Here is a 21,182-nt window from a genome sequence, read left to right on the forward strand (position 1 = left end):
TTGTTGTCTAACATTGTCAATGTGGCTCATTGTCTAGTCTACTGGACTAATTGCATTGCTTCGTTCCACCTCAGCCCCTCAAGACAAACCAACTGTGTAATTGCTCATGCTTTGCCAAATAGAGGCAAATCATTTTATCATAACTCATTTCACATGTTTGTCACCGATAGCTGTCATAAAAAAGTATGGCACAGGAACAGTGTTGGGGTTATTAATGAACCTAACAAACAGTATCTCCATCTTCCTATCTCAGTTCCAAATTTCCCCCAAGGTGCTATAATTATGCGCATTGATTATATTATATTCCGGATATATAAAGTTGTAATATTAGGAGAAAAATGTTTTATTTTAGGACAATAAAGAGGAAAAAATGCTTAACGGAAGAAATTATGTCCAGAAAATATGGTGTATCATTATGAGCCAATTATCAAGAGAATAAATAGCCAAAAGATTAAGAAAAATGTCTTAGAAATCAGAATACATTTACTAATATATAATTATAAGAAAAAGTTAAAATATATGACTTAGATTCAACATTTTCCAACAGGCTGGTGTTTAAAATACATTTTAAAAAGAAAATAAAGTAATTAATTTTGTACGGATGTGATTGAAGTACCTATCTGATTCAAAAGAAAACATTAATATTTTTAAAATAAAGTCCTTATATAACAATTAAAAACTAGAATGACAAGAAGATAAAAATGCATTTTCACCATAGAATGTAACATGCATTTAATGCCTGACACAATTGCGTGAGGAACCACGTGTCCTCTAAATAATGGTTCAAGCCATTATTTTTAAAAGGTACATAATCTGTGCCACCATACTATAAGCAGAAGTCACCCTTTTAGGGGTACAAACTTGTAAGGTTATTAGGTAAAAAATAGAATGGATTTTAATAGAAAACGATCAGTAGACGAACAAACAGGGAACAATTACTTAGGGAGATAAATTTATGGAGGCATACAGTAGATGGGGAATGGAAATTGCCGTGCTATTAAGTGAATTGTGTTCATGGAGGGCAATGGGCAGTCAGAATGTTTGGACGAATGCCACATTTACAACGCTAGTCATTAAGTGGGGCCTTTGCAGGTTTATTGACGCCATCAACTATTCTGTGAATTAATCTCTTAAAATGCTCTGGAGAAAAAAAATCATTTTTACACGGTTTTGTAGTTCTGTTGTGTATACTGCGACTAACACAAAAATACTCAACACAAAAATACTCAATGGATTTCAACTTAACATTTGTTGCCAAGTTTACACAAAGATTTTTGAGAATATAAATGGAAATACTCTTAAAATATGCACAGAACGTATGCATTGGCTCTATATTGCATTCTCTCATTCTGATAGTGTCCCGCTTGCTTCCTATTCCCTCTAATAAATCACAGAACCATGCATGACAGATACAGTGAAGTAACCAATGAGGAAAATATTCCTTTTTTACCACTTCTGCATTATCTTTACCAGGCATTTGTTATAAGCCTTTAGCAAAGAAATATAATGACAAGTTTTCATCATTGAAATGGCCACTGAAAAAAAATTGAGATCTTTTGCACAGTTTAAGAAAAGTGCTTGTCAACTACTGCAATTATAACCCAAAAAAACAAGTGTATGAGAAATAAGCCACAAAAGAAGCACCATATCCCAATTGTTGGGGGGAAAAAACAGTCAAAGGGAGGGTTGACTAACTGCATTCATTCTTTCATTTTCTATACTGCTTATCCTTAAAAAGGTTGCTGGGGGTGTTGAAGTCTATTCCAGCCAACTATGGGCAGTAGGCGGAGGAAACACTGAATTGGTTGCCAGCCAAAGTCAAAAGAAATAATACAATGCATCCGCCATGCAGTCTTTAGCTAAATTTGAATTATGGGAGTATTCCTTCATTTGCTTAAGATAAAGGTTCCAATAATCAGTCCAAACAAAATGAACCCCAGTGATTAATATGTAAGGATCTGCACGAAATTCAATATTCAGCATACAAGTTGGGGAGATATAACACTGAATACAATTGTTATCAATAGTTAGGGATCAATACAGTTGCTCCAAATCAAAAAGTATACATTGTAGGCAGGCGTCAGGCTGCCCTTCTCCATTGTGTTGGTTTATCATAAACGGCACTCTCTCACCAGAGCAATGATCTCATTGTAATTCCAGCAATAAAATGTTGTTTTCTTACTCCTTTCGCATTTCCAACTTATCACAAATCGCTCTTTTATTTGAGCACACCTCATCAATATTTACATTATCTCACTTTTTCAGTAGGAACCTGCATCTAGGGCCTTTTTGTTTCCCTTTTGCCTAAAGCTGACTCTTAATGCAGGAACGCAGTCATTGCACGCACATAACCAGAGGATTGTAACAGTGAGGAAATATGTTTGCTGTTTGGGTGCTATTTGTGTGGAATTCTAATGAGCCAACACACTCTGCAGGAGAAAGGAGATTTCTCTTGCCCTGATTTTTCCTATTCTTCCTCCTCTTTTTCTTCCATCTGCCATCAGGGTGATTTGCACTTGTAGAAAATAGAAATGCCAAAAAGGCATTTGGTCTTAGAAGGTGAATTACTGCAGAGGATATTGGGCACGGTTCTAATCGGGAGAAGTGACAGAAGTATATCAAGCTGGCTTTCTGTGGATTTTCACTGCTGTCTGATAAAATAATGCAAACAATATAAATAAAAAGTCTTAAGATTCACAAATCCAACCAGAGACGACGCCACTGATACAACTTTCAAACTATGAGATATCCTTTAGATAATAAACCCCATTCATGAAAGCTTAACAGGGGTTTTGGGTTTGAAGAGGAGGAGGGGGTTACTGTCACAGTGACACAGATGGCCACTGCGTAACCTTGGCAACTCAAATCGATGGCTCATTGGCATAGGCTTGCTTTTCAAAAAAACGGTGACAGTGACACTAGCGTGAGTCTAGCTGCTAGACAAGCACTGACACAAATACCCCTTGACAGGGGTAATCTTGATGCTTAGCGAGTTGTCCATGAAGAAAGTGGCAAAGGTAGGCATTTATTTATGTGCTTACGGAAATAATATCAAACACTTTCACTGCAATACAGTGAAACCAAATTCACATCTATACAAGCTTTACAATAGATTTATCAACTAATTTTACCCCTCCCACAAACATTATACATTGTATGTGTGAGAGTGAATGTCTGCTTGTTTCACTGTTAGAGGATAGTTTTCTCCTTGAATGCGGCTATCTTTTCCAAAACACTAAATATTTACATTGTTTAAGTATTTTCAAAATGAAGAAAATATTTTTTCGCACTACGATTGATGTGGTGCTTGAGATAAGCTGGTTATACTTTCACACCATATTCCAGTTCATCCATGAACTTAGAAAATTAATGAATCACTTTATTAGGTATAGCTCGTTGGCTATTCCCATAATGGACCTCTTATCACCATCTGACCATTTAGCATAATGACTCTGACAATTATGATTAAAAAAGAGTACCATCATTTCTTCACCTGTGTTACATAAATTCCAAGACCTCGATAAGGGGTTGTAAAATGCGAGACTCAAAACATTTGCCAATATGCCATAATGGCTTCATTGATGATGATGATGATGATAATGATGATGACAATTATGCAGATTCCTTGATTGAGACAAATCAATTGAGACTAGTTCGGATCCATTGGTTTGCAGGGTGTTCGGATCCAAATTAGAACTAAAGCAATACCCAATGTTAGCTTGGAGAAAAAGAAAAAGTGGAAATGAGCAGTGGGGGAAAAGCAAAAGAAGTACTTAACTTATCTATAAAAATTAGACGTGTTCACATAAAAAAATAAAACAAAATAAATAAAAGAACATTCATTTTGTTCTGTGGCATGATAGCATTGCCATTTGGGATGCACTTGAAGTCCCTAAACACCATCTGAGAAGATTCTACAACACAAACGCACCCTTAGTAGCAGCAATTCAAAAACTCAGTTAGAGATAAGTATTAGTTTACATACCGACTTGTTGTCAAGAGAGACTCTTTAGTGCCACTAAGAAAGAAACACTTGGATGGTTTGCTATCTTGACTGCCACTGTTTTCTACCACTAGAAGGCAATATGCTGGTCTTGAGAAGAAATTTTCAACCAGCACTCAAAGCCACCGTCTTGACGTCATTACAGAATAACAGTTGAAAGCAAACGAAAGATTGTTAGACAGGCATCAAGAAGACGAAGAAGAAGAAAAAGACAACATGCAAGCCTCATTTTTTTCTATCAAATGCTTTAAAAACATCTCCCTGATCAGAGGCTCCCCTTTCTCACCAAATCTTGTTTAGTCACTAAAATATAAAAAAAAAATGACAATGAACATTTTGATGCTATAATGCCACTATATGTTGGCACATTATGATCATTTAAGAATGTAGAATGAATTTAGAAAAACATCTAAAATCAGGAATGAAGTATTTGTCCTTGGGGTCTTTCTGCTACTTGGTTAGTGAAAGGGAGTTGGAGATTGATTAAGGAGAGATAAAGATCCAAGGAGTAAGAAGTTGAGGACAGATTTAAAAGGAGGAAGACTGCAAAGTGATGGAAATTATTACATGGAGTTTAGTAGTCACATGTACATTACATTAATTCATTTTCCTATTACCTTAATGGACTTCTATGATGCATTAGTGCAGTGGCAGCCATCAAATACAAATGCACATCCCATTTACATTCGGGAGAGGACATTAGAGGTAAACCAAGCCCCTACCCTCCGCTATTTCAAAATAAAGTCACAGATGTCTTGGAAAAAAAACCTACTGTACTGAACATTGACTGGTTTCAGGAGTGAAATTATTACATTTACTACAACACATAAAAGTTAAAACAAAAAACACAAAAACATACTTCATAGATCATTTTTGTTTGCAACAGTGCGGTGCACAGTACCAAAATATGACTACTCAAGAATACCCAAGGAAAACTCACAGCCCTGAACTCAGCTGATTGCTACAATCCATTTACATTTTTTTTCTTCAAAGAAATGAGGGGCAGGTTTTAAAATGAAAGCAGGGAGTGCATTAAAAAGGCTTTTCTTTCGCTGACTACACACACAATACATTTATGTATGAGGACTTTTAACTCATTTTCCAATGCAGCACGTCACTTCCAACCTCCTCATTGGTCACCGTTTATATGCTCAAGTGGAAATTGGAAATATATTAGCAAAAAAAAAACAACATGTATCTCAGAATAGGCTTTAGACAAGCCATCAGTTGACCTTGCAAATTCTTTTCCACATACGTGAAAGAAATGACAGCATAAACACACAAATGTAGCAAGTGTAAAAGGTTACTTTACCACACTCATCCAATTCAGCACAAGGTCACATTGACATAAAATCACTTGAATGATGACCATTCTCTCAACTCCAAATATCACACTCCAGTCATCATAGACTCTGGAAGTGCATGTCAGATGCTCGCACTTAAATCATCTAAACTAGTACATGAGTGTCTTACAAATTGAAGGTATGTATGTATACATCCGAGTGTACTTGCAGGGCAGCAACATGAATGCATACTTTGCAGCACATCTGGCAAAGTGGGCAAAATGCTGTTCATGGATGGTGCAAGCATATTTGATTTGTGGCTGTACTCTGCAATATGCAAGTGTCCAGTAACAAAGCAGAGTGGGACGGGGGTCTTCATAAGAGTTAAACACATAACATCCTGCTGGTTTCTAGTGACATTATGTCATTTCATACAAGTCATCCAATGAACTATAGGTTAGGTCCGAGATGAAACATAATTAACTTAATTTAACTCAACGATCAATCATAGTCACGTTCGACAATAGTTAATATATCTATTGTGACCCCTTAAAAATGTGTCTCTTTTATGTATATCAGTCTGAAATATTATTCAATATTACCCTACCTTACAGCCCAAAATACTGACAGACTCAAACACAGACATTTTTGTAATTCAGACCCATTACTGAAGAACTCAAAGGCACACGCATGACGGAAACAGAAATACCAGCATTACTACAATGCTTTTCCAAACTAATAAAATGCATCTACCTCGACAAGCAATTGATTGTTTCTCAGACTGCCCAGAGGGCCATCTTCTATGTGAGGCACAGCCATCTTGGAGATAAAGATGTAAAGAACAAAAATGCCGCATTAACGCAATGTGCCATGAACAAAGGATAAATAAACCACAGGCCACCACTACCTACAAAATGCTGAAAAGATACCAAAGAAGGAAAGGAGCAACATACAAAAAAAAATGCACTTTGTGGGTGGTGCCAAGGCGTAAGATTTGGAGCCCTTGTCTTGGAGCAATGATGAACAAAAGGGCTTCCCTGAAATAGTACACCTTGACATCGACATTTTTTTTAACCATGCCCAAACACGACAGTAGATCTTAAATCTTGCAAATATTTCAAGAACCTAAGCTATAAGCAGATACATTTTTTCCCTCTAATAAATCTGTCTTCCGATATTAATATCATGCTGTATATATATAAATTATACTTATATCAAAATCAACAACTGGCAGACTAAATTTCACAAGAGCACAGAAGACAAGTTCAATCTTATCAATAGCACAATATTAATCACGGATTTGATTGGCAGTCTCCTTCCAAAAATTGTATATTTCTGGCACATACTTCCAATTACACGCTCAACATGACGCCTGAGGTTGGCAATTTTCCTCGTGGTTTCTGAATTAACAGAAGCTATTTGTAACTTTCTGAAAGGGAATGTGAACTTATACCTGTAACAGAATAGAGCCATAAACATTTCACTTAATTTACGTGACACAAAATGGGCTGAAAAAATTTGGATATTTCCCAGATTCACGATCTTGGTTTAGCGTTCCTAAATTCTAAACAAACCATCTCCGTTTTCAGACAAATTCTATTTGTAATAACCTTGGGAACTCAAGTGCTTTTCATAGTCTGAGCAGTTGCTTGAGCCAGAAACACACCAATAATTCCCCATTTTTAACAAAGACGTGATCAAAGTATTGCAGTATGCGCACTATGTTTACGTATATTGCTGAGCATCTCCAAGGTTGCGATATTTTGTTTGTTGACGCAGAACGAAAAGCAATTCTAGGGATGTAGTATAAGCATCGATCCATGAAGCCCAATTTTTTATCTTTTGTCTCAGAGCTGATTAATTAGATTAACATAATTAAGTGTGGATTGCTCTTCCATTATTCATGGACGGATCCAATTGAAATCTGGTAGAAACATTCTAGTTTTCACTCACATTGAGGACTGAAATGCTCACACAGTCACGATTTGGCACACACATTTTTATGTTGGATAAATTACTTAACACAACCGACAAGTAAGATTTTAAATAGTGGGATTATTTCTTCAAATGGGATAATTCATCTTTTACAGAGAGTTAACAGAGAATCACTCATGTTAACAGGCAGACCCCCCCCTTGATTGTAGGCCCCTGAGCTTGTAGCCAACCTTAGCCTGCAGCCCTTCTCATAGTCTGAGCCATGTACGAATACCATACTGTACAAAGCCTTCAGATGTTCACATGCACATTAAATTATGTATTTGAGCAAGAATGGGCATGATTGTATATGTGGGTGGATGTGCGCGTTAGTGTGTTTATGTGAGACACCAAGAGACAGCTGAGACGCTGACCTGTTCTGACATTTAATAATATTTTGCTACAGGGGATGGAAAGTGAAAAGTGGAGAAAATCCATCGCGCGCGGGAGACAACAGTGACGAAGTGAAGGAGGTGTATAGTGGAAGTGGGTAGGGTATAAAAGGCCCCAACGGCAAAAAGAGACAAGAAAATAGACGTATGAAGGTGCTCAAATATAACAAACAGGCAGACACTCACCACACGTCTAAATATATCACATGGATAGCTGTCCATGAGGAAGTGCTAATGACATCATGGCCAAATAGCCTAAAGACAGCGATGTGCTATTCAAGGTAAAAGTCAGTGACCTGAATCAAAATAGACTTCATATTTGCAGGTTGACGCAAGGTGTTCTAATTAACTTATGTAACTCTTTGGGGGACATTCTGCTGAAAACTGCTTGGAGGAAGTCATTTGATCAACCCTGATAAGCTCCAAGGTAACACAATGTTTGGACTTTTAAAAGAAGTGACTGATTAAAGTGAACTCATTTAGAAAGACAGACAGCATTTGCATTAGTACTTGAGACTAATAATGTTGGGACTTGGGGGCAAAAACACATGAACTCCCCCAAAATATACATTTTTCTTGTTATCTTCTAATATAAGGCATTCAGCACTAAAGATTCTCACCTTTCGGATGCCCTCCTTGGATTCCTCTATGTTGTTGTCCACACCTCCTGTGCGGTTGATCATCCGCCACATCTGTGAGTACATTGGGTCTCTCTCAAAGGGGTTTAATGCCTTGGACCGCACCTGGTCATACACAGCGGAGTCCAGCACCGTGCCATAGGGAAGCTCTGTCTGCTTTGACAAGTCCTGGAGGGACCTTGAGACAGAAGAGGTCACATTTAATTGAAACAAAAAAAACTAACTGTTGAACTATAGACTATTAATGTATTAATTTACCAACTTACAACAGATAAGGCTTCATTTATACCACAATTGTATCAGATTTATGTAACATGCTGATCCTAACTAAATATTGACCAGTATCACAAGCCCTTTGTATCAAAATTAAACCTCTAAAATATGCTATTTTGAAATATTGGGCATCAAATTAGGATGCCTCCTTGATGATGTTCTCCAAGCATTCTCCACTGAGAGGAGGGTATGGAGCCTACCCATAACACACTGGAAAGACTATGTCTTCCGGCTGACCTGGAAATGCCTTGGGTTTTCTATCAATACAGTTGGCTTAAGTAGCTGGAGAGAGGGAAGTTTGTGCTTTTGTGCTATAGCTGCTGTTGCCACGACCCAACAATAAATTTGTAGTGCTCATAAAAGGAATGTATTGTGTACACCATCTTCATTCAAATGAACAGTGGCACTACATTCACACTTGCAGGGTATAAGAATACCCACTTGTTTCTTCATCAAGTCTGAAGTAAAAGTCATTAAGATCTAACCTGATCTTTAGTCAATTCAATTACAATGTGCACATAATGGACATCCTTCTATCCCACTGTGTCTGTCTTTTTCTCTCTCCCTGTTTCAGTTTCAGTCTCACTCAAAGCACCCACCCCTTGTGTTTTCCGAAAAGATTCACTGTGAAATTGAGGAAAAACAACCAAGCATGAAATTGACCAGATAGGCGGCTGTATGTTCACTTATTTCATTTCCAAGATGAAACAAAATACACTAATAGTTCAAAGAAATCATCTTGGCCTAGCTAACTTTTCTTTACGATATTGAGAAGAAAACTGACGTCTTATTTCTCCACAGCCTAACAGGTTTTCTTCAAACAATCCTTGGGGGTGTTTGTTTGAGAGTGAGCTTTTATTTGTACAAATGATTCTATTTTCTATATACTATTGCAAGACATGGTGCTGTTAATTAATTGGTTTAATTACCTTGCATTGCCACCCATCTTTGGTTTCTGTCAAACTACACATCTAAGACAGACAGATATCCACCTTGCCCTAAAAATAACTATTAGGAGCAGCTGGATATCTAACCTTGCTCACTGATTACCAAGCAACAGTATTTACGTATCCTTCAACCATTCCCTTCCTTTCTCCAACCCTCCCATTTTCACCAATCTATACACCACCTGGTGAAATGAAAAGAGGCAAACTATAAACCCATCTTTTGACATATATAGTGACCACACTAATGGTTGGGGGTTCAGATTGGGGTGAATTGGCATATCAACATGTACTTCATTACCTAAAGTTATTCTGGCAACACAGTTTAGTTCTCTAGATGACACTTCACAAAAAAAAAGAGCAAGTCCCAATCCCAACTTGATGCTCATCTAAATTCTTTCTAATGCTAGCACCTTTTTTTGCAGGCTTCAGGCCCATGTGAAGAAGTAATTATACCTTTAGTGACCTCGGAAGAGTAAATATATTATAGATAATGCATGAAAATTTATGGAAATTCTTAATTCGCCTGCAGAAGCAAGAGGAGAGGCACTTGCTAACGCCGACACCTTTTTAAACAGACACATAAAAATGGGGCAGAAAGACAAATTTAGGAAATATTAAGTTAAAATAAATGAAAGAGACAGATTTAAGGATAGACAGAGGGAAGGACACAAATCATGAGTAAAATAATGAATTTTGTTTATTCAAATACCGTGCCAGGGTAGAACGACACCCGGGGCACAAATGATGTTTTGGAATGCTGATTACTCCAATGAGAGATAAATGCTTCCGAGTGCCACCAGGAAATAAGTATGGATAGACCTCACTATCAGGGTAGATAAACACAATGCACAGAACTATTGCGAGAGAGTTTTCTTTTATTTGTGTGTGTGACAGACCGCTTGATGCCCCATTTCCTATTTGTAAATATGTCCATGTGAATGTATCTAGTCGTTCTGTGCGTGTGCTGTTAACCCTGATGAATACATTGGCTTCATTTTGTGTGTGTCGTTCTATGTTTGTATAGCACAACTATTGATATTCCCTTAAACTGTCTAACTTGCATCTGTTTGTGATCTTGTTTTTCTATTATTATGCGACACAACATTTGACATCGCACCTTCAGTCAATGGAAATGTGTCTACAGAGACACCTCGCTACTTTGCACTTCGGTTATTGCTGCTTCACTACATTGCAGATTTTTTACTGCGGAAATGTTTTTAAATTTAGATATTTTTTAATTCATTTATTCATTCATAGTCTTCTGTTTGCCACTTTTTGCGAGGGTTCTGACCCCCCATTGACCGCAATAATCGAGGGGTTACTGTATTTTTTATTTTTATTTTGAACTTTATCTGTCTGCATGAGTTTGTTTATAATTTTATAACAAGACAGGAATATACTACAACACACTTCTCCTTACTGGGCTGATGGCATCTTATTGTTTTTGTCTAATGCATTTTTTTAACACAAATACACAAGGTCTCAGGAAAGAAAATGGAAGCACGATACTCCAAACAGACAGGAAATGCAATAAAATCCTAAAGTATACTAAATGACAAGGTAGGGTAGGATAGAGAGATGCAGTGGGATTGCGCCAGATAAATCAAGTCATAAGCATTAAGAGTATAAATCTCTTAGTAGATTCAGGAATGTACACACAGGAGATTTTTAGACACTCACTGGATAGAGTTTTCGATGCGCGTGATGGTGAGGAACGCAGCTAAATTGGCTGTGTATGAGGAGATGACGATGAGGGCAAACATCCACCAAACGCCCATCATCATCCTTGTGGCCAGGGTGGTGTAGGGAACCTCCCCACCTAAACAGAAAAATACAAAAGATAAAGAGGTGAACTGCAGAAGCAATACCAATTTATGATATTTTTATACTTCCTCATAAAACAGTTTACTGATAAAATATTTATATTTGGAGATCTGAGTGCTCGGACCAATTCATGAGACATATTCTAATCCCTTTTTTTCCCATGTGTACACATTTTGTTACTTTGTTTTCAATGTTTGAGGAAGAAAAATGAATTATGGATAAACGACACAGGAAGAATCTTTTTTTGTTGGCAATAGACTAGATGAAAACTCCAAACTTTACAACAGTGAGGCACACAGAAGTACTGCTCGGTTGCAAAATCCAAATAACCTCATACTATTCTTATTGTGTTCTGGATTAGTTATCAATACTATACTCGATATTGATATTTGTTCTCATCACAATGGGTTTGTTTACCAATGATGTGGTGCTCTACCTTAGGATGATCTATAAAAAAAAAAAAAACTGCCATTGGGAGGCAACTTTGCATGAAAATGTATTTCAATTCCTGCAATTAGATCTTTTGGAAAGGAAATTGAGTTGATTCATTCTGATAAGCAGTGACTCAGTGCTAAATAAGCTCAAATCAACCAAAGCCAAAACAGCACCTTTTCAAAAATCCACGTGACACCCTCCCACATAAGCTCATGTTCCCTTTATCTTCTCCCTTTTTGCTGCATTGTTACTCTTTCCAATCCCCCTTTCAAGCCCGAGCACCACTGTTTCTCTGACATTTAATTCAATTCAAATTTGTTATCGTCCTTTACAGTATCTTCCCCACTTCTGCTGACTACACAGTATTACCACAAGTGTGAGGGTGCCGCGATATGTGCCACTTTACAGCCACTTCAAACACTCAGGCTGTATGCTTTTATGTTACTTATCATATTACATCAGATACCACTTATGTTACATCAGACACCAAATTGAAAATTTTATGTGAAGCCCATATAAATAAATATCAATTATTGGCATTAGCTAAAAGACTTGGTGTATCTATAGAAGAGACGGTGGGATGTGAGGTGAAGCCGTCCATTCCTCTAGTGAATATTGGCATTTATTTTATAATAGTGGTCACATTCAGTGTCAAATGAAAAACATTGAAAAAAACACTTACCAAGGGTCACTCACATGTCATGCTTGCCCTTGATTTTTACTCTAGATGCTATTCCTGATGCAACCCAATCTTTTACATGCATTGACCACAATATTGCAAAACCTGTGCTTTTCTGTCCATTTTCACGCACAAGTATGGACTAATTTACGATGGCTTTGCACCACAATATTCTGACAAATCTTTCCAATCCATCACTTTTCTCTCTCTAACTCTCAATACATCTCATGTCAAAATATTCAAAATAGTCCACAAATCTGTGGATGTTCACAGACCTAATTGCAAACATATTGATCTTATATGATGACAGGAAATATTTTTAATGGTTGCAACGTATTTGTCAGGTCTTAGTGGACAGAAATTCAAGGTTGTCATCGACTGGCCAGTAATTACACAATTGATTAAATAGCTCTGATATTTAAAAAACGATACATTTTTAAACTACTTTGCCCATGCTGGGCTGGTGATTTAATCGAGATGTCGCTGTGAGTGAGACTTTTGTAAAGAGAATCACCTTTTTAATAATTATGAAAACATGGTATAGAAAAAGTAATTTCTGTGGCGAAACTGTTATATACTCGGCTAGTAGCCTACTGTACTCTCATTAGTTAAACTAGTTCTAGTGGGTCTCAAATGTATGTGGTCCTGATGCAGAACTGTTTTGAGTTTGTGTTACTTTATTATTAGGGGCATATAGCCTACTAGTTTTGTTATTCTCTTGTTTTAATATTTATGTTTATTTGAAAGACTTCAAAATTATATAAGTACTATCTGATATCTGTTGTGCTAATGTCTGCAAGCCAGCTGTTGTGGATATGTGCATGACAGGAAAGGTGTTTTGGTGGTGTTTATTATTTGAATTTAGGGGGTTCAGTCATATTACTGACTTATTCAGCGACTTTACAGCCTCCAAAGAAATTAACATTTTTTTTGTTTTTGTTTTTAACTCTAGCTAAACTACATTGAGTCTTTTGTGAACAAAATGTATCGTAGGCCCTGACTCGACAGTGTAAACAGTAGTTCCCCTTGAGGATTTTCAGAACTCATGGAAAATAAACAAATAGACGACGTCTGCAATTGTCACCTACGGTCTTATATAAAATAAGCAAATTACGTTTTTGATTAAGCTATGTCATGAAGTATTCATGAGAAATGATATGAAAGGCTAGTGGGAATAGGAATGTTTTCTGATGGAAGCATGCAGGCGGACAAGCAAATGTGATTTTTCAATTTTTCTCCTCCATTCTCCATTTGAATAACATATTTGCAAAGTTGTGACAAGCTTCTATAACATGACTTTTGCGACTCTTTCTAGAGTTCCACGGATGAAACTTAAAGATTGTGATTTTTTTCCCATACTAGAACTATTTGCATAGCCCCAAGAATATGATATCGCTTAATTACTGAGACACACCGCGACAGAATGGCGTTCATACTTTACATTATAACCCATGTTTTATACTTAATTCTCCAAAAATGTGTTACCAGGAGTAGTAGTCCCTATTGCATCTGACCTCAGTCAAATGGTAGAATATTCACAACAAAGGTCGTACTGTACATCGGGTGTGGTTCTAGAAGTTTGAACAAAAAAAAAAACAATAAAAAGGTGACAGATACTTTTGTTGTCGTGATGCATGATTCTATTGTATTTCTGTGTAACACCATAAGACTATCAGTAAACAAAGTCAGCTACTTTTACAACACATCCCTGTCACTTGTATTTATCCCCCTTTTGTAGAGAATAAATACTGCACATCATGCATGTCCACTCTCTCAACCCTGCTGCTGTATAAAAAAATGTAATACTATATCAATTTTATCAGACAGCTATTATCATGGGCCACACACCTAGTGTAGCATTGTGAAGTCGCACATGTTGAAATATTCTTTTTATTCATTCATTTTTTTGTACTTTTTACCCTCACAAGGGTCATGGGGGATAGGTGTAGCCTACCCCAATCAACTAAGCCCACCAGGCGGGAGACACCCTGGATTGGTGGCCAGCCAATCGCAGGTCACAAGCACACTGATAACCATTCACGGTCATACTCATAGCTTGGGGCAATTTAAAGTCTTCATCCATCTTTCCATGCATCTTTTTGTGATGTGGGAGGAAACTGGAGTACTTGTAGAAAACTAATGCAACCCTGGGGAGAATATGAAAACTCTACACTTTGAGGTTCAAACCTAGGAATGAACCCTCAATCTCGGAACTACGAGGCTGACGTGCTAACCACTCGGACACCAGGTCGCCTGCAGAAGGTACAGGTCACCTGAATATCCTCTTGCTGCCATTCACACAACAGGAAAACTGCTTTATATTCAGAGACATGGACAGATAGTACACTGAGAGCTCTGTGAAAACTGCTTTAATGTATTTGAACTTTGCTCCTAATCAAAACAGTGGCACCTTCCTATCATGGATGTTAGCAAGGGCAAAATCCAAGGAAGGTGACAGTAGTGTCCCACTGCAGGTGGCTTCTCAGCATGAAGGCTTTGAAAGTCCTAGTCTCTAGTGTCAACTCCCAACTGGACTCATCATCTTGTGTCTACACTCCAATTCAAAAGTGAGTGTTTTTTTAGGCTTGTGGTCCAGAGGCTTTAAGGGCCCCCTCAGTGTGTCCCCAAATGAGAACCTCCATTCTTCCTACCAGTGCTAAAAGTCTCATTCTGCAGTTTGTCTCTAGTCTACAAAGTGCACTGCTAAAACCAAATAAATCCATCTGCCATCTACAAGGATACTGAACACTAAAAATTTATATACTGACGTTCTTGACTTGATTTAATCCAGTAAGATTGTCCTTAGTCACTGTTACACGGGTCACTTGATTTGCTGCTCAATGGAGGAAACCAATCTGAATGATTAATCAGTGTCACCATGAAGCAAATGGACAAGAAAAGAGACAATATATTTAGCAGTAATAGGCTGTTTTGTTTTTGATCTTGTGTGGTTGTTTGCTCGAGGCTACATGTTTCAAAATATATTTGTTTGGTTTACTGTGGCCACAAATGATTTTGTTTACAAATATGCAAAACTCAAAACCTCATGCAGTCAAAACAAATAGAAAAACACTGAATCTTGAAGTAGGGAAAACAGGATGACCAGGCTGCGATGCATTGACTTTTATGATTACACAGAATTTTGTTCGGGGGTTCTTACATTTGCACTGTTTATTGTTGTTCCCCCTTTTTTTAAACTTGTTTTTAATCTTAAGATAAAACATTCTTCAGTGCCTCTATGGAGGCTCTGTAAGGATTTTCAATGTATTAATTGCGAAATACGGCAATCATAGCATGAAGAGAATTCAGTTAGGATATACGTGCTATTTTTCTTAAACTTTGGGTGGATTTAGTGATTGAAATTCACAAGAGGATGTACAAAATGTCATTAGCCTCCCTACCTTCTCTTTTGGGCACTGGCCACATAAAAACCCATCAAAACATTCTGTCGACCCTACGCCATGAAAAAATAAGTTATCTTTTCTAATCTTCATGATGCCATTACACCACCCAAAATGTTAGAGTTTTTACCGGCAGCTATTCTTGGCTAAGAGAAGATGATAGCACTTCATTAGGGCTTCTTGGAATAGTTGGACGATGTTACAGGCCACCTCATGGGAGAAACGGCAATCCTGCTATACAATGATGCAACCATTACTTCACTTAAACAGTTTGGCTCCTTTTAAAATATATATATGTCTCTTAAATTGCATGGAGGGGAAAGTTAACTGCAATCAAAGACAGTTACTTTAGAATAAATATGAGTATCAGAGTATGAAAAAGTTGGCACAAAATATTAACAACTCCACAACAAACAACACAGACTTCATTGTGAACCATGGCGTGCACTAATCACATGAATGATGGAGCAAAGCAGGTCTTCTAGAGGAATTAGAGCTCAGGTTGTTATCCCACCATGGGTATCAAAGTGATTCAACATAGAAAGGAGTATTATTGACTTCCCACATAAATTCAGTGGCGTAGAGCTCATAAGAAGTCGGAAAATCAGCAAACAAACATGTATGTGCTTTGTTAATCATTTGTTTTGAGGGAAAGGAACAAAAGAGACAGTGATGACAAATTTGTTGTGTTGTGTTTCTCCACCACAAACGTGATTCCACAAAAAGTCAATACATTTGCCTCAAACTAACCACCCAGCATTGTTCCTTGTTGACAGTGTACTGTTGAAAGCGAGCTTTAGATGAGAGCTGCTTTGAAGCAATGTGTGCAAGAGCCAGGAGTTTTTTTGTGGATGTGTCCCGCCGCCACTTTCGGATTATTCGCCTCTCCTCCCATTTGATGACTTGTAGGAATATTTAATTTGGCTGATTTTAGTACCTGCACAACCACAGCTGGGATAAACTGAGGCGAAAAGTGTGGTAATATCTGCAATTGTGAGTATTCCAATAATTTTTTATAATGGTGCTACAGAACCTTATTACCTCCACCAAAAAAAGCATAGAAGCCTTTTTGTTTTGCAAAAAGCCCTAAAAGTGTATATATAAATTTAGAGTCACGGTTTCAATTTAATATGTCTTTAAGCAGAAACCTGGAATTCAAACCTGTATCCTCCTGACTACCAGTAGTTCAAATGTGTCCTCTGTAGAGGACATTTGTAAACCTAAATATCTCCCACCCAGTGCATTCAATCGAATTAACTTGATTTAGACAGTGAAAAAAAATGGTAATACACAAACACACAAAGGTTTAAAGTACAATGCTTTTCAGAAGTAAGGTTTAATTCCCTCAGTGCAATTCAAAAGCTTACTGAAATGTGTCTAAGACTTCAACTTTGCAGACTCAACATATTCAAAAGTAGGGGGCGTGTAATAGGAAAATGAGTTTCAAATGGGGTAGAGGGAGAAGAAAAAGGAATTAAAATTGCACACATTGACCCTTGGGTGTTGAAATGGGGTCTGTGAAGATTTCTAATTGGAGGTGGTTTGGTTTCATGAGGAAGTGGGATATAATGAAAAAATTGAAAATGCACAATTCCCTGAGATTCACTCCACAAAGTGCTCACCATCAGCAGCCACATTTGTATGTTTAAGTGTATTTTAAGCCAGTGCGGTACATTCAATTTTACTTCCATATACTCAATGCTGTTTGGCTGGCTAAGATGGAGTACTGAGTGCATAAAAATGCATTAAGTGTATATAATATGGAGTTAGACAATACAAATACTTCTAAAGATACAAAAACACAGTTACCCCGGCAAAGAAGTAACTTATATTGTAGTACTCTAAATCTTCTAGTGTTTAAAAAGTTAAATGTTGAGTGTTCTAGCACATTGAACTTGTGAAGCATTTACAATCCCAAAGAGCTAATGTTAAACATGAATAAAAAAAATTGCCATGTTTACCACTTGAAACAGGGGCCACAGAATGTTTACGCTTTGTGGTGAAATTTCTTTCACATTCTTACTAGGTGTACAGCTTGAGGTATTCAAAAGGGGAGAGTCTTGTTAAGCTTCATCATGCCCCACGTATTTTCAATGGAAGACAGGTCAATCTGCGACCCGCACTCTTTTATTGCAAAGCAACACTGTTGTAACACGGGCAGAATGTGGTTTGGCATTGTCTGGATGGAATAAGCAGGGGGATTCATGAAAAAGATGTTGCTTTGACGGTGGCATATGTTTCTCGAAAACATGATTAGGCCTTTCTGCATTGATGGTGCTGTTCCAGATGCACAAGCTGCCTATGCCACATACAATGATGCAACCCCGTAGTGTCGCAGATGCCGTGTTTTGAACAAAACACTTAACAGATTGGGATGTTCCTGTCCTCATTAGGACAGGTTCTAAACACAGAACCGTTTAAACGGTAACATTTTAAATGACCCGCGGCCCAGAGACAATGCCCGTGCTTCTGTTTCCTGTTCAAAAATGGCTCCCTCTTTCCCCTTTGGATTTTTTCATGACAACAGTGGAAGGTAGAGTCGAATGTGCCAAAGATGTCTGGAAGTATTGCTGACCTAATTGTATTTCTATTTCTATTTGTCAAGTATTGCACATACCACAATGCGCTACCAGCCGCAATAACCCATTGCATGAAAAAGAAAGCGCAGACAAAAGGATACTTGAAGTTCAGTATGTACCCAAACTTTCAGCTACTCTCACTAAACGTTGTAAACATTTTGCCAAACTCATCTTGAAGTCATCCTTTTTTGTGTGTGGGTTGGTGTGTGCATGCATTTTTCATGGGCCCATTTGGGCCAACTTGCTGCATCATCACTTGTAAACATTCAGGAAAATTGGCTGACTCTTCTTCACTGAGAGCTTTTCCTTATTCAAATGAAAGAGCAGAGGGTGACTGGCTTCCAAATAGGAAAAGTGTGGAGGTCACTGATAAAGCACAACACATTTCATGTGTGGATGCGTGTGAGTACGTGTGGACTGGAAATAACTGAAAATACATAGTCTTAGCTTGGATGATAAGCCCCCAGCCAGTTTTGCCCATTATCCACAAACACTTTTGTATACTGCATAAGGGTTAAATTTACTTAGTAAAATATGCATCTTTCATGCATACTGTGAATTTAAAAGATCCTTGTAGTTAGTTCAATTTTGCAGGTTTTTGCACTTAATTTGCTCATTAAAAGAGGATCACAGAACATCACTAATCGGTTTTCTGATGGGAAACAATGTTTTCACAACAAGAGCCATCGCCCATCAACAACCGTATATTTTTGTGAATGTTCTTCCAATGAAAAAGGTCTCAATTGGATCTTGCCCGGTTTGATATGTGAAATATATTCATAGTGGATATATGGAACAATCAATCCGGCATTTCAGGTTATAGGAAACATACAAAACTATGAATACTCAATGCATTCTGAGAAGAGATGGTGCAAGCCTTCTAAAATTGTACTGTGGCAGGTCTTCTGGGGGGCTTTCCTTCACACTCCATGTTGTGTTTTAATTATTTTTTTGGGTGTGTATGATTGCATGTAGAATATTTAAACTTTTGCAAGTTTTGAGCAGCAGTTTTGGTAGGGAAGATTCAATTTTGAAGAGACAAGGTGGGGTTGTATTTATGTAGCTTTACTCTCTTGCATTTAGAACTGTGCACAATATTCAATTCACTGCACTGCACAAAAGGACCTGTGGTGACATTGGAAACATTATATTTTCTTCCCAACAGCTTGATCAGCACTTTTTTTCTGACTCTTCACACTTGAATGCAACTCAAATGTGAAAAAGTCAGCAAAAAAAAAAAACTGCCTTTATTTACAGTCTCCTCTACAGCATGTGGATCAATACAATCTGTGTATAATATGAGAGGAACAAAAGCCAGACACACACAGCTATGTGTGTATGAGGGTGTTTGTGTGCTTTTTCAATGTGAAAGGGATCTTTTTTTTGCATGTAGCTAAGCATTTTGTTTCCTGGAGGGCAAAAGTTGGGCCTCGCAGAAAGAGAAGAAATATAGTTCATTAGACTTCATTGCCAAGTTCAAACACAACAATACTTGTTTTCAATTATACACTTTCCTCCGGCCATGCTGTTGGATTCCATAGAGCCCATCTTGAGAAGAATTGATTTCCAGCAAAAACATGATCGGCTTTGCTAACTGGAAAGCTCTTTGAGACTTAGCGTTAGACAATGATATTTGCCTCAAGGAAGAGAAGAAATCATCATGACGTTCTGAAGCAAAGTAGCCAAAGTAAGCAGAAGTAATTTAATATACAAAAGCAGACATGATTAAGATTGTTTGAATTAAAATAATTACTATTCTATTGTAAGACACTTAAATCAGACAGATTAAATTAAGTATTTCTTTTGATGATTATACCATGGTTACATTGAAAACTTTAGAAGTTTAAAATGATCTCCCATGTTCTGCCAGAGGTCCAAATGAACATCAATTGACAAAAATCGAGCTGGAATGATTATGGAGCTGGAATGATTTTGAAACTGCGCAGTTCCTTGAGTCGGGTGTCCAAACTGCTAGTCCACCATCACGTTTATCTTTCACCAGTGCTTTTCTTTTATTGCTTTCTGTTCAGCAGTGTGTGAGGAGTTTAACGTTCGATCAGAGTTGTCCACTAATGTGATCACTTAATAGTCGTTGTAATGTCGTGTTGCAATGTTAGTACTGGATGATGACAATTTGATACTTAAATTTGATATCATAACTTGGCCCTAGTTTGGAGTCTCACTAATATATTATCACACACAGTAGGGGTTCTTAAATGGCTACACTTTCACCCAAACTATTGCTTTACATCTGGATAATAACATATTTGCCACTGCCTATTTAAATTGTGAGGTATTATGACATTTGAAATATTATGCTTTATGCTCGGTTTTTGTATATATACAATTATACTAAGGCAAGTGTACCTTACAGCCTAAACTATTAAGTTGTAACTATGGAAACGTAAGGTTGTCTCAAAGACTTTGAAGCTGCATTTAATCTGCGGATCAAATTCAAGCCAGCATCTGTCACCAGAGAGTCATTGAAGCCGCAGCAATCGCTGCACATATTTTAGTCTCCCCGCCTACAATAATCAGACAATTTCTTTGTAACTATGTCGTCAAGGTCAGCCTTCTGAGCTACTGCAGCCTGAACAAACAACACGCTTAATTGCTTTCTCATCGACCTATCCTATGCAAAAAAAAATGACGCAATATTGTCATGCGCTTCTGTTTCGATAAATATAAAACCATCATTTAGAAGAACCTGGTATCCGAGAACAGCATAAAATTGGGTGTGGGGGACTGTCTACT

At 37.5% G+C, this 21,182-nt stretch overlaps 1 protein-coding gene across 5 annotated transcripts in view; it reads right to left on the minus strand.

Annotated features, from left to right (window-relative positions):
• The window catches only part of LOC144195560 (glutamate receptor ionotropic, delta-2), a 218,755-nt gene that overhangs the window by 33,046 nt on the left and 164,527 nt on the right, over window positions 1–21,182 (minus strand). For all 5 annotated transcript variants that reach the window (XR_013326101.1, XR_013326102.1, XM_077715284.1 and 2 more), the window contains 2 exons: window positions 11,191–11,329; window positions 8,273–8,468 (listed from right to left, as the gene is read on the minus strand). Coding sequence is in view for 3 of the 5 variants with exons in the window: in XM_077715284.1 (XP_077571410.1) it covers window positions 8,273–8,468; window positions 11,191–11,329 (335 nt within the window). In the remaining 2 variants the exon portion in view is untranslated. The remainder of the gene's footprint in view (window positions 1–8,272; window positions 8,469–11,190; window positions 11,330–21,182) is intronic.

The sequence above is a fragment of the Stigmatopora nigra genome, chromosome 4, assembly GCF_051989575.1.
Source record: "Stigmatopora nigra isolate UIUO_SnigA chromosome 4, RoL_Snig_1.1, whole genome shotgun sequence".
Classification (NCBI taxonomy): domain Eukaryota; kingdom Metazoa; phylum Chordata; class Actinopteri; order Syngnathiformes; family Syngnathidae; genus Stigmatopora; species Stigmatopora nigra.